The sequence below is a fragment of the Gobio gobio genome (genome assembly GCF_949357685.1).
Source record: "Gobio gobio genome assembly, chromosome: 2".
NCBI classification, from domain to species: Eukaryota; Metazoa; Chordata; class Actinopteri; order Cypriniformes; family Gobionidae; genus Gobio; species Gobio gobio.
The window spans coordinates 10,952,942-10,966,518 of record NC_137098.1 but is presented as its reverse complement, the minus strand read 5'-3'; the positions used below and the strand labels follow the sequence as shown (position 1 = coordinate 10,966,518).

Here is a 13,577-nt window from a genome sequence, read left to right as displayed (position 1 = left end):
AAATCATGTTCATGGATGTGATTATTAACGTCACTGTAGTAGTGTTGTCACGATACTGGAATTTCTAACTTCGATACGATACTTAAAAAAGTATCGATAAACGATACCATTTTCAATACCACGGGGAAAAAATGCTGCATATACTGTCAAATAGATATTTTTAATATCATTTATTTTTTTGTCCGTCTATTGAAAGTCTAGGCAATTAAAATTTTCTTCTGAAGAGATCACTTTATATGATAAAGCTTTTAAGGTTTTTCTCATATATAAACGTTGATCAATTACCATTGATCTCGCAAATATTTGCTTACAAGTGAAACAGACTGCTTTATTTTTTCAGGTAGGTCTAACAGTGTTCAGGTAAATAAACTGAATTAAAAAAAAAAAACTAAGTAATCAAATTTAAAATAACATTGGATAATCTTCATTATAAAAAATTAAATACAAATGAATCCATAAGAGTTACACAAGTTAATCAGTCAAGAGCTGCAGTAAGTGATCGTTTGTCTTTTTGTAGTTTGAATAATAAATAACTGCTGTCCCTTTAAGACCTGACGCACGCATGGATCCCAAACACTGTTCCTGCTACACATTCTTCCTGAACTGTGTTTACGTTAATACTCACCAAGATGGACATTAAGATATTTTTGGAGTGTATTTGACCATTAATAAGCTGGAAGAAGGAGCTAATTTTTGCCCTTGTGTATGTCAGAGGCGGCTTTATTACGGTATGTGTGTGTGCGCTTCAGATGCGAGGGGAATGAGTATAATTAACGTTATGTGCTATCCCGCGCGAAATTCAGACCGGTCACACCCATACTAACACGCAGTCATGAGGAAAAATCCAACAGAACATGTGTTCGCCCTGTTCAGAGGGTTAACCGGACTGAATGAGAGGCGGGTGCATTTCAACTCACTGTCGGTCGGAGAGGAGAGGAGAGCGCGGCTGGTATCGATACTATAGAAAAGGAGTATCGTATCGTTTCAGATATTTCAGTATCGATACATATCGAAATATCGATATTTTTGACAACACTACACTGTAGTATGAAGCGGAGCAGGAGTGGAGCTGAGCAAGGCCGCTGGAGCGATTGTTAATAAGATGAAGGCAACAAACGCCTCGCGAGCAGCGGGACTTTTATTATGCCACAGTCACCGGCGGGACTTTTATCATGACACAGTCGCCGGCGCCACTTCCGTTTTTTTCCGGTCATTAGTATGAGGTAACGCAGCTCTTTTTATCATATTAGACACATCTGAGTGTGTTAAATGCTGTTATGATGTTGCTCTGTACGTTCGCTCGGCAGCTGCTATGACACTTGTTCACACTGCAGTGAGAGTAAAGCATTTCTGCATAATATAACACCGGAAACCGAGGGTAACGCAGATCTGACGCATTCGACAGGCGACTCCCTCACACGTCCCGGTTCCTTGGGTAAAATAGCAATTTTCTCACGATTTACAAATAGTTGGAAACATTTGTGATTATTGTAAGTACTCAACTGAACAAAATAATAACACTGGCCTAGTGGTTTTTGAATATTTTACTGCAAAAATGTTACATAGTGCACCTTTTAAAGTATATTTTAGTTTGCCATAAATGCTTGTCAGTACATTCAGCAGTGCACTTCAACCATATTTAAAAGACAATAGATGTAATTATGAAATTAAATAAAGATGTGCTTAAGTCCTACTTAAAAAGTAAAAATACTTGCATTTAATATAACATTTAAACTATAATGCATTTTCATTTAATTGCATTTAACATGAAATGAAGTGTCCAAAAGCATTACATTCAGTTCGCACTAAAGTGTATTATATCTGTAATATCAGAGAAAATAAATATTTAGCTTGATAGAGTGGCATAAGTGTTTTTTTCATATATTGTCTTCATTACCAACTGAGTTGATATGCTCCTTTCTTGGCTCAGGTGGAAGAGGTGAAGAGGAGGCAGCACTGTCTGATGTTCAGCTCCGCTGGTCCGCAGGCCCAGACCTACTACGTTAACTTTGACACGTTGGCCGACTACCAGCGCTGGCATCGGCAGGCTTCTAAAGTGAGTGAACGTGCTTTATCTAATCTAGACATGCATTAAGATTTCATTAGGAAACCCACAGTGATTCAACTGCGGGTCAGAGTTTTCGCTTCTATGACTTTTTCAATAAAACCCTCTCACAGATTGTACGTGTTTGTATTTTGGGTACGGAGGGACACACACCGTACCTACCGCCTGTAGTGAACAGCTTTGCTGAAACAGCTGTCTGTGTTTTCACTTGTGCTTTAAACACACGCATTTATTGTCCCGAAGTTGTTTGTTTGCTTTGTGTTTCTGTTTTGTTCGGCTTCCCTGCGCTCTGTTAGTCCTCATTTGTCTTAATCACCTAATTAATTGGCATTCCAAACTCTGGCTGCGTCTCTGGAGTCTAATGAGGTTTGACCATCTCTGGAGAGCACCGCTAACTCCCCTACACCAGAAACTTCCTGAATAATGCAAAACGCATTCTGAACGATTGTGTGCGAGGGTGATCCTGAGGTAAAGGGCTGTTGAGGTGGCATGATAGATGAGAAACAGAGCGTTTGTGGTGTGTGTGTGTGTGTGTGTGTGTGTGTATCACTACAGCCGCTGTGCTGTGAGGTCTGACTGGCTCAGTAATAAAAGAGCCTTTCAATCCAGTCCAAATCATTGTTGACTAAAACTAGAACTCGTATCAATCATTTTCACCAATTGAAATAAAGCTGAAATAAAACACAAATATTAGATGAATGCCTTGGCAATAAACTGAAGTTTTTTTACCAATCATTAAATTGTTAAACAAAAGTAAAATAAAGCTAAATAGAAATATATAAACAAAGCTAATTCAAATAATAGTACATAAATAATACTTAAATAACACTTGGCCAAGTCAGACATCTAGGGGGTCAATGGCATTTGTTTTATTTTTTGCCAAATGAAAAAAAATACTATTTAAAAAGCATGTTTAAACCTCTTACAAAATCAACAAAATGTATGGTTTAATAACTTTCATCAAATAAATGTCAAGTGGGGTGACTATTAAGTAAAACAGCAACCTTTCCTTACACCTTGAATACATTTCTGAAAGTATTTTTTTTTTTTACAAATATTATTAATTTTCAGAGTTTGTTTTTGGTAATATTGGTAGTAATAGTAATATTTTAAGGCAGAAATGCTTTGAAAATTCAAAATATATGCAAAAAAAAGATTTTTTTTTTTTACAAAGTTTATTTGTGGTAATATTTTAAACCATAAATGCTTTACTACTCTGACTATTTCTTTTTTTGTTGTTGTTGATGAAACAATAATAAAATATTAATACCAAACTATATCTGTTTGACATACTTTTCAGCCTCTTAAAGGAATACTCCACTTTTTTTAAATATGCTCAACTCCCCTAGAGTTAAACAGATGGGTTTTACCATTTTGGAATCCATTCAGCCGATCTCAGGGTCTGGCAGTAGCACTTTTAGCATAGCTTAGCATAGATCATTGAATCTGATTAGACCGTTAGCATCTCGCTCAAAAATGAGCAAAGACTTTCGATATTTTTCCTATTTAAAACTTGTAATTTTTGAGCGAGATGCTAACGGTCTAATCAGACTCAATGATCTATGCTAAGCTATGCTAAAAGTGCTACCGCCAGACCCGGAGATCGGCTGAATGGATTCCAAAATGGTAAAACTCAACAGTTTAACTCTAGGGGAGTTGGAAAATTAGCCTAATTTTTAAAAAAGTGGAGTGTTCCTTTAAGGACTTTTCTTTTGACTAAGTGATTAAATGCCCGACAACAAATTTTGGTTTAGAAATTGAAAACATGTTCATCATAGAAGACCTGTATTCTGGTAAATGAATATATTTTTTTAAATTAATGAATAGATGTAGACTCAAAAATATGAGCATGACATCATTGACCCTTAGCATTAGTCCGTCCCACACATCCATGTGAATTAACCAGCATGCTCAGATTTTGTTCCAGTGATGTAATGACAGTGTGCTTAATTTCACTGATCTGAGCTTGGCTCACGCCGCAGTGCTGAATGATGTCACCACTGAGCTCTTCAGCCATTCTCAAGCAGAGTTTTTGCAGCTTTCAAATCGGATTGATCTGAAGCCATGTTTTAACGTAGATGATAAAACAAGTTATATAGTAATTGGGGACTGTACACGGCCTACATTTTAGGCTGTATTTCTTGATGAACAAGTTTTTGATATATATTATGTACACTGATGAGCCAAAACATTATGACCAGTCACGGGTGACGCAAATATCATTGATCATCTCACAGTCCTAACAAGGCCACATATTAAGGTCTGGGTAGATTAGATGTTAAGCAAACAACCAGTTCTCATAATCAACGTGTTGGATGCAGGAGAAACAGGCAGGAATAAAGATCTGAGCGACTTTGACAAGGGCCAAATTGTTAAGGCAAGGCAACTGGGTCAGAGTATCTCTGAAACGGCAAGGCTTGTGTGTTGCTCCCGGTCAACAGTGGTCAGAATTTGCCAATAGCGGTCCAAGGAGGGACAAACCACAAACTGGCGACAGGGTGTTGTGCACCCAAGGCTCATCGATGCACGAGGGCAACGAAGGCTATCCCGTCTGCTGAGCCACACAAAATGTTAACGATGGCAATGGGAGGAATGTCACACAGTTCATCGCACTCTGCTGTGTATAGGGCTGCGTAGCCACAGACCAATCAGAGTGTGACCTATGATTACCCCTGTCCACATTCGAAAGCACAAGTGTTGGAACTGGTCCTTTGAGTGGTGGAAGAAGGTCGCCTGGTCCGATGAGTTCTGTTGTCTTTTACACCATGTGAACGGCCATGTACGTGTGCACTGTTTACCTGGGGTTGTGATGGCACCAAGCGGGAACCTCCCCTGCAGTTTCTCTTGAAGCCAATACGGAAGTGACTTAAACTGCAATTCGTCAACTGGCCGCTAGAGACAGGCTCCAGAAGGGAGCAGAATCTCATTGAGCCCAATGTTAAAATGCCCAACTTTACAGCAGAAAAAAAACATGTTTACAGCCTGGTACAAATTTTGGTTTTGGTCTATACGGCTAATTTTGCCCTTCATGACAACTGTGAGGGGGGTGAATTATTTTATAACTCGTTCGTTTACATTATATAAAGCCTTAAAGTTCTGCATAATTAAGGGCGTGGCTACTTTAACAGACAGCAGACAAACGGCTATCCACCTGTCACTCAGTCATCACGTCACCTCAGCTCCAGCCACGTCCCGCCTCTTTGCCAATTTCAGTTATCTGGGAGTGAAGAGCGGTGACGCGCTGCCAAGATGGCAACGGCTGATTTTACGCTTCAAAGCTGCTCTTCAGAATCCTATGGGTGACGTCACGGACACTACGTCCATATTTTTATTTACATTCTATGGATGGCACCAGGATGCACTTTGGGACAACGACAAGCCAGTAGAGGGAGTGTAATGCTCTGCGCAATGTTTTGCTGGAAACCCTGGTTCCAGCCATTCATGTGGATGTAAATTTGACACGTACCTACCTAAACATTGTTGCAGACCAGGGGTCCGTTCTTCGTACCTCGCTTAATACATCTGAGATGATTTGACAGATCCCAGATCTTCTAATCGTGATAACTGATCTCTAGCTAATTTGGTTCTTCAAACGAATCTGCGGATTGGATTAAAATATCTGGATTAAATGATCTAAGATTACTACACGTTCTTGTGTTCCCTGAAGAGGGCAGATGCATCGATACTCGAAACCACGATCAGCAATGCAGCGATTGGCTGGCGGCAAGACAGCAACATAATGACATCATGCCTAATTAAAAAAGCCACCTGGCAAAAAACTTGACAAATTACACAAAAAAGCCCCACGAATTTCTGGACCTTTATAAGGAAACAGCTAAACGACCGAACCAACATAAAAGTTATAATAGATAAATGATAAATTTTATATATATATATATATATATATATATATATATATATATATATATATATATATATATATATATATATATATATATATATATATATATATATATATATATATATATATATATATAAAAAAAGATGATTACCAATTATTTATATTCACGATTTTATAGCATTTGTACACCCTTTACATTTTTATTTCAATGTTGTAATTGGCAATTCATTTAATTTTTAAGGTAATTTGAAGCAGATTTGTTACGTGACAGTATTAACGTTCAAGTTCTCTTCTTCTCCTGCGCTGCATCAAGACACTCCCATAATATCCGTCATCACTCAAATTAATGCACGGCTCAGCGTAACTGTACATGTAACTGTAGCATGTGTGTAAGACTGCAATAACATTATAAAGTAATTATTCCATTACAAATAAATCTCTCCAGCAAGTGGCTGTGTCTGTAGTATACACCTTTTACACAACATTTATTTTCAAATACATTTTTATATTATTATTATTATTATTATTATTATTGCCCCTGGTTCAGTAATGAACTCTTGTAATAAAGCAGCAGTGGTTGGGACAGATTTTAAGTATCACCTCAAGATGCAATCTAATCCTGTTTACATGAAATAAGCCTGCTCGCGAGCAGGTTTAAGCTTACGGACCTGTTGCTATGACAACAAGTCCAGGATGAGCTTCGAAGAACCAAACAATCCAAGATCATGCCAAATCGTCAACAATCAAATCCAGCTAACTGGGTAAGCGAGGTACGAAGAACGGACCCCAGGTACACCCCTTCATGACAATGGTGTCCACTGCTGGAAGTGGTCTCTTTCAGCAGGATCAAGCACCTTGCCACACTGAACACATTGTTCAGGAATGGTTTGAGGAACAAGATGAAGAGTTCAAGGTGTTGCCCTGGCCTCAATCCAATTGAGCTTCTGTGTGATGTGCTGGACCAAAAATTTTGATCCACGACGGCTCCAACTCACAACATACAGGACTTGAAGTTTGCTTGTATCTGTTTAGTTGAGTATTATATTTGAGACAGGATTTTATGGCTCATATAATATGATATAGTGAGAAAAGGCAGTTCTTAAGAAAGAAAAAAACATGTTATGTTTATTAATTGTTATTTGTTTTTGTTTACAGGTTTTATTAATTTATACTAATATATTATTTTGTATATTTCATGTATATTATTAACTATTCTTTTATCACTGTTCCACCACTTTATTCAAGCAATGAACCATTTTAGCCAAAGGCCTTACAATACATGCCATGTCATGCCTAAACTTATTTTGATATTACCATTATAACATCATATGGATTTGTATAAGCTGCAGCAGAATTATGATCATGTTGATGAGGTGTGCATTTTTTACATTATCATGTAGGTGGTGTCTCAGACTATAAGTCTGGTGGATTTATCCTGCTACAGTCTGGAGGAAGTGCCCGAGTATCTCTTCTACTGCCAGGACGTCACACATCTCAACCTACGCCACAACTTCATGAGGCTGGACGGCCCTGGAGGACTCATCAACTTCAACAGGTGAATTCACAGGATTCAGCTTTAGATGCACTTTACAGTTTTCGATGAGGTTCCACGATGGTTTGGCTGCTGTATGGACAGAAAAGCAGCTCTAGGATAGAACAAAACAATAATTTATGTTTTCCTGCTAATTCAGAAAAATACCTTTTTTGAATGCTCTTTACATAATCGCAAACTTGTGCATAAATTTAGGCTGTTTTCATTTCCGTTGAGATGCGGTCTCTCGCTGCGCTGCCATGCACGCAGACAAGAGCTTTTTATTCTGTACATGCACTTATGTCAATGACAGCCGCTTTGTGCAAACACGAGCAATAAGAGCATCACTAAATGGGAACTTACAGAAGGGATGATGCTATTGCACGTTAATCATTAACTATGATTAGTGGTGTTTAAATCTGTATGGTTATCATTAGATGGGCCATTGGACACAGCAGTACTGCATGCAAAATAAATATTATGGTCATATTTCACCCCCAAATCAAAAGAATAATAATAAAAGAACACTAAATAAATATATATATATATATATATATATATATATATATATATATATATATATATATATATTATTGTCATTCTGTCCAAATTGATGTGTTAGAAGCAGGACAAATGGGCAAGCGTAAGGATTTGAGTGAGTTTGGCAAGGGCCAAATTGTGATGGCTAGATGACTGGGTCAGAGCATCTCCAAAACTGCAGCTCTTGTGGGGTGTTCCTGGTCTGCAGTGGTCAGTATCTATCAAAAGTGGTCCAAGGAAGAGGAACAGTGTTGAACCGGCGACAGGGTCATGGGCGGCCAAGGCTCATTGAAGCACATGGAGAAGGAAGGCTGGCCCGTGTAGTCCGATCAAACAGACAAGCTACTCTACTTCAAAATGAGTTTGAAGAAGTTAATGCTGGTTCTGATAGAAAGGTGTCAGAATACACAGTGCATCGCAGTTTGTTGTGTATGGGGCTGCATAGCCACAGACCGGTCAGGTTGCCCATGCTGACCCCTGTCCATCACGTTTTCTTTTACATCACGTGGATGGCCTGGTGCGTGTGCGTCACTTACCTGGGGAACACATGGCACCAGGATGCACTATGAGAAGAAGGCAAACCAGCGGAGGCAGTGTGATGCTTTGGGCAATGTTCTACTGGGAAACCTTGGGTCCTGCCATCCACTTAGATGCTACTTTGACACGTACCACCTACCTAAGCATTGTTGCAGACCATGAACTCCCTTTCATGGAAACGGTTTTCCCTGGTGGCAATGTTATATAAAAACACTATCTCCTTTAGATCTTTAGACAAAATATTTATATTTTAAATTTTAAATGTGTATAGATACCCAAGCTGGGCAAAATTATGCTAATTGTGCAGTTGGTGCTGATATTTATTTAGCCAAAAAATGAGATGAAATTTTGATCAATTGTAATGTAAATATTTAGAACAGCATTACAGACTTTATAACAGCATTTTACTGACATAAAATGCATAAATATCAGTTGTCACTCTATAACAGTCTTAAGGTAATATTTAAGTGCTTATAGTTGTATGATCAAAGCTCTGTAGTTTTGAAGGCAAAGCATATAATGCAGTGCAATACAAGAGATTAACAAATAAACGTTGATGTATCATATTTGATACTCATGATTTTTCTAAAAAATTATGTATGAATAATCAAGTAATTTAAAGTGTTCATCTTGAAATATTGCGGTAGCACGTTATTAGTTAACTACGTAGGGTTAACATGACATAAGAATAAACAATAATTCTACGGCATTTATTAATCTTAATCTAATTTTCATTTCAACATTTCATTTTCATATGCTGAATTTTGGGGGAAAATTATACCTTATCTATTGTATTGCTATTTATTGCATTGACAACTCATCAGTTAAAATATTTATCATTGTATATTCTGCATAATTGGATGTTTTTAAATAAACACTAAAAAAAAAATTACACAAGATTTAGGGCTGGACAATATAATGATTATATATGATGATAACATTGATATATAAGTGATCACCCGGATTTAGACCTATATTGTATATAAGGCGTTCACAGGTAAATTTGCTTTATGTATTTCCCCCGGCGTTGAAATCAGAAACACGATTCCTGACTGCATGTCAATATCCATGGATCACTGGACCTTTGGTAAGTTGTAAGGAACACTATCGAGTCCAACCTTTTAATTTAAACTGTTTATTGTTAGTTTTACTTACATGTTTCCCCTATTAAATCCATTCATGCATCAGGCTCTTTTGCCACTCAGTCCGGCTGAGGGGGCGTGTGCCGGCGGGAAAGTGACGTCAATGCATACCCTCTATAAAATATCAATCAGACGACAGAAGGCATGTGGTAGATTGTGTACAACAGATTTTGATCATGCTGATAATTTAGAGATCTTAGAAATGTGTGTATCAAATATAATACAGTAGGCTTTATAGGGTTAAGCGTCTTTGTTGATTTTGAAGTGAAATATAACTTAGACATTTTGCCTCATGTAAGAAGCTTCTCTGCCATGTTACTACTTGAGAGAGCTTTCACACATGCGTGCTCCATTACGCCTCTCCATTCTGGTTTTTTCTCCCTCTAGCCCCCCCCCCCCCTCTCCTCTCTCTGCTCATCTCAGCTGTGACATATATTTAGTAACTGTGTGTGGTGGGTGGTGCAGGATGCGTAGGATGATGATGGTAGTGGTGGGGTGATGTGTGTGTGTGAGAGAGAGAGAGAGAGAGAGAGAGAGAGAGAGAGAGAGAGAGAGAGAGAGGCAAGAGCTCAGCATATGTTCTGAGTCAGGCTGCCACCTCAATGGCTGTGTCATTGCTTTACCTCCCGTCCACATCAATCATTGGCAGGCTCAGTCTTTAACATGTACATCTGACCACATATAGCTGCAGCCTCTGAAATTTAGCTTTCGTGCTATAGCTTTCGTGCTATAGACATTTTTGTGTCGCTGCAAGATGCCTCGCTCAGGGGTGTTTGTCGTGTCAGGCGGTTGCTCTGGGCTGGATGAGCGCTCTTTGGCAGTCATTCGTCCATGAAGAGCCCCGTCTGACAGCGTCATTTGCCTGTGGTAACAAGGATACAAAGGCCATTGAGCCAGTTAAAGGAAAAAGAGTGTGGGAAATTGGGAGACCAGGACGAGCATGCAATGATGTAATTTAGTTTGAAACGATACGATACGATACAATACGATACTACTTTATTAATCCTCAAAGGAAAATGAAGCTGTTACAGCAGCAAAAACACACACAAACTAATAAAACAATGTTGGAAATAGACTTTACGAGTAATAGTCATTTATACTGAAAGTGGTTATTTTATTAGATCAGACTAATAAAATAAGTTTTTGCCTAGAAGATGTACACTACCATTGAAAAGTTTGGAGTTAGTAAGAATTTTTAAGAAATGTATAGTTTTATTCAGCAAGGACACATTGAATTGATTAAAAGTTACAGTAAAGACATTTGTAATACAAAAAGGTTTCTATTTCAAATAAATGTTGTTTTCAACTTTCTATTCATCAAAGATTCCTGAAAAATGTATCATGTTTTCCACAAAATTATTAAGCAGCAACTGTTTTCAATATTGGTAGTAAAAAAAAAAGAAATGGGAAGTATGTAAGATTTTATGTTTTTGAAAGCAATCTCTTATGCTCACCAAGGCTCTATTTATTTGATCGAAAAATACAGTAAAAACAGAAATATTGTGAAATATTAGTACAATTTAAAATAACTGTTTTCTATTTGAATATATTTTAAAATGTAATAATTTTTTTGTGATGCAAAGCATCATTACTCCAGTCTTCAGTGTCACATGATCCTTCAGAAATCTTAATAATATGATGATTTGCTGCTCAAGAAATATTTCTTTTTATTATTATCAATATTTAAAACAGTCATGCTGCTTAATATTTTTGTGGAAATTGTGATGTACTTGTTCTTTAGGATTCTTTGATAAAGTTAAAAAACAGCATTTATATGAAGGAGGACATTTTTATGATTTTATGACTTGAGCATGTAATAACGAAGAGATTAATATTTATAGAAGGTGTTTGATGATTTTTCTTGTCCTTTTGTCTATTGTCATGCCTGCAACATTCACTGAAGGTCACCCCATGAGATAATAAAGATGACTACTAAATTGGTCTCCCAGGAGACATAATGTCTACATTTGGATCACAACTTTTGGACATCTCCATTGCACATGTCTCTCTACTTAATTTGTTTCTAGGAATTTACCTTTGGAACCATGGTTTCTGCTCAAATACCACATTTGAGGATTCATTGATTGATACCTCGTTTGGTTATGTGTTGGCTATATGGTTAAAATGATGATTTTCAATAATTGCTGGCCTTATCTACATTTAGAGAAGCAGTTAGGCAGGCTTCTTCTTCTAAAGACTTGCTTGCCCTCTAAATGCATTTGTTGCAAGTCCATTATGCATAAGTGTTTCTCATGTCTCATGATAGAGTCATACTGTATCATCAGGAAATAACCTTGTCCATTAAGAGCACTGAATATTTCCGCAGATTTGCCCAGCTGAAGAGCTTAAACCTTTCTCACAATGGGCTGGGCGTATTCCCGGAGTCGGTGTGTGAGATCCTGACACTGACGGAGCTCTATCTGTCCTGCAACGGCCTCAGTGCCATCCCGGCCCGCGTCGACAACCTCCAGAGGTCAGCGCACATTACACGACTTTACTGTGCACAACACACCATCTGCGGCTGCTCTTTTTGGCAGATTTTAACCAGCAGATAATATGCTGATGTTTGTTTGTTGCTGTAGCTGATCTCAAAAGAGAAAATATGTGCTTGTTTAGTTATATTTCTGAAGTCACTGATCCTTGCCAAAATGGCCTCTCTTTTTGTAATCAGCTCAACATTTGTAAGTGCACAAATGTGCCTTGTAGGTCATTTGAAAAACATTGCACAACATAATGAGAGTGATTATGGGTTATAATCGAAATAATCCTTTGATTTGCATGATTGTATTTAAAATATTCAGTGCTTTATAGCACCGCTGCTCCTGCAATTACAGTCAGTGTGGTACCAAAGAGCCTGTCAAGCGAAGTTCTTTTTCCCCCTAAATGAGCCAGTAAAATGCAAGTTCAGCCGTGCATATTACGCTACCAGATTAAATCAAGCATAAAAATCAGCCTAGTTTTACTTCTCGCTGCTCAGCTTACATGAGGTGCTCTAAGCATGTAGGAGGCCAGCAGTGGAATCTTACTGGATTGTGCTGATCATATCTGTCAATATTAGTGTCCTTAAAATGATCAGCATCAGATTATATTTATTATATTATATTATTGTAACTAGTAGCTGTGGTGAGTGAAGTGCACGACGACAGGAATACAATAACAACAGGCTTTTAATATAACACTTAAGAAAACTCAGGAGAATCAGAATACACAGTCACTAGTATAAACGAAGACGGGCAAATTAACAGACAGAAAGGGTTAAATACATGAGGCAAACAAAGGGAAGATATAAGGACACAGCTGAACAGAATAACTAATCAATCAGTAACTAAGGAGACTAATGAGGACTCAAACAGGCAGGCAAGAACATGAACGTGACATAACGCCCCCTCTGGAAAGACACGTCCTCGTACCGTAAGGTTCAACTGAAGAGGGGGCTCTGGAGGAGGATGAGGAGCTGGCGAAGGGCTGGCCAATGATGGAGATGCAGGCAGAAACAGCCATGGTGGCACAGGTGGTGGGAGGAGCCAAGGAGGAACCAGCCTGGTTGACATCCCACAGCGGAGTCAACGGAGGGAGGAGCCATGGAGTTGGGGATGATGGACGACGACAGAACTGATGGTGGAAGAGCCTAATGTGCAGACGAAGAGCAGATGGTCTAGAATGAGATCTCAGGCTTCGGAGCAGCAGCGATGATCCCCTGTGGTGGAGCCAGGGTACTGGAGGCCTGAGGCGAAACCGGCAGGAGGGCGGAGCCAGACAGAGCCATAGGGGTTGAGAGGCGGAGCATAGCGGACGGCTCGTAAGTCTGTGGTGTTGATGCGGCGACCAAGGTGAAGCCGGAGGATTGGGATGATCAAGGGAGCCCGGTGGAACCGAAAGGTCGATGGTCCCTGGTGGAGC

The 13,577-nt window shown here is 38.6% G+C and overlaps 1 protein-coding gene across 1 annotated transcript in view; it reads left to right on the top strand.

The window, feature by feature from the left end:
- phlpp2 (PH domain and leucine rich repeat protein phosphatase 2) overlaps positions 1–13,577 on the top strand; it is a 106,216-nt gene that overhangs the window by 64,638 nt on the left and 28,001 nt on the right. The window contains exons 5-7 of the mRNA XM_079841232.1: positions 1,931–2,056; positions 7,328–7,482; positions 12,004–12,150. Of these exons, the coding sequence (XP_079697358.1) occupies positions 1,931–2,056; positions 7,328–7,482; positions 12,004–12,150 (428 nt within the window). The remainder of the gene's footprint in view (positions 1–1,930; positions 2,057–7,327; positions 7,483–12,003; positions 12,151–13,577) is intronic.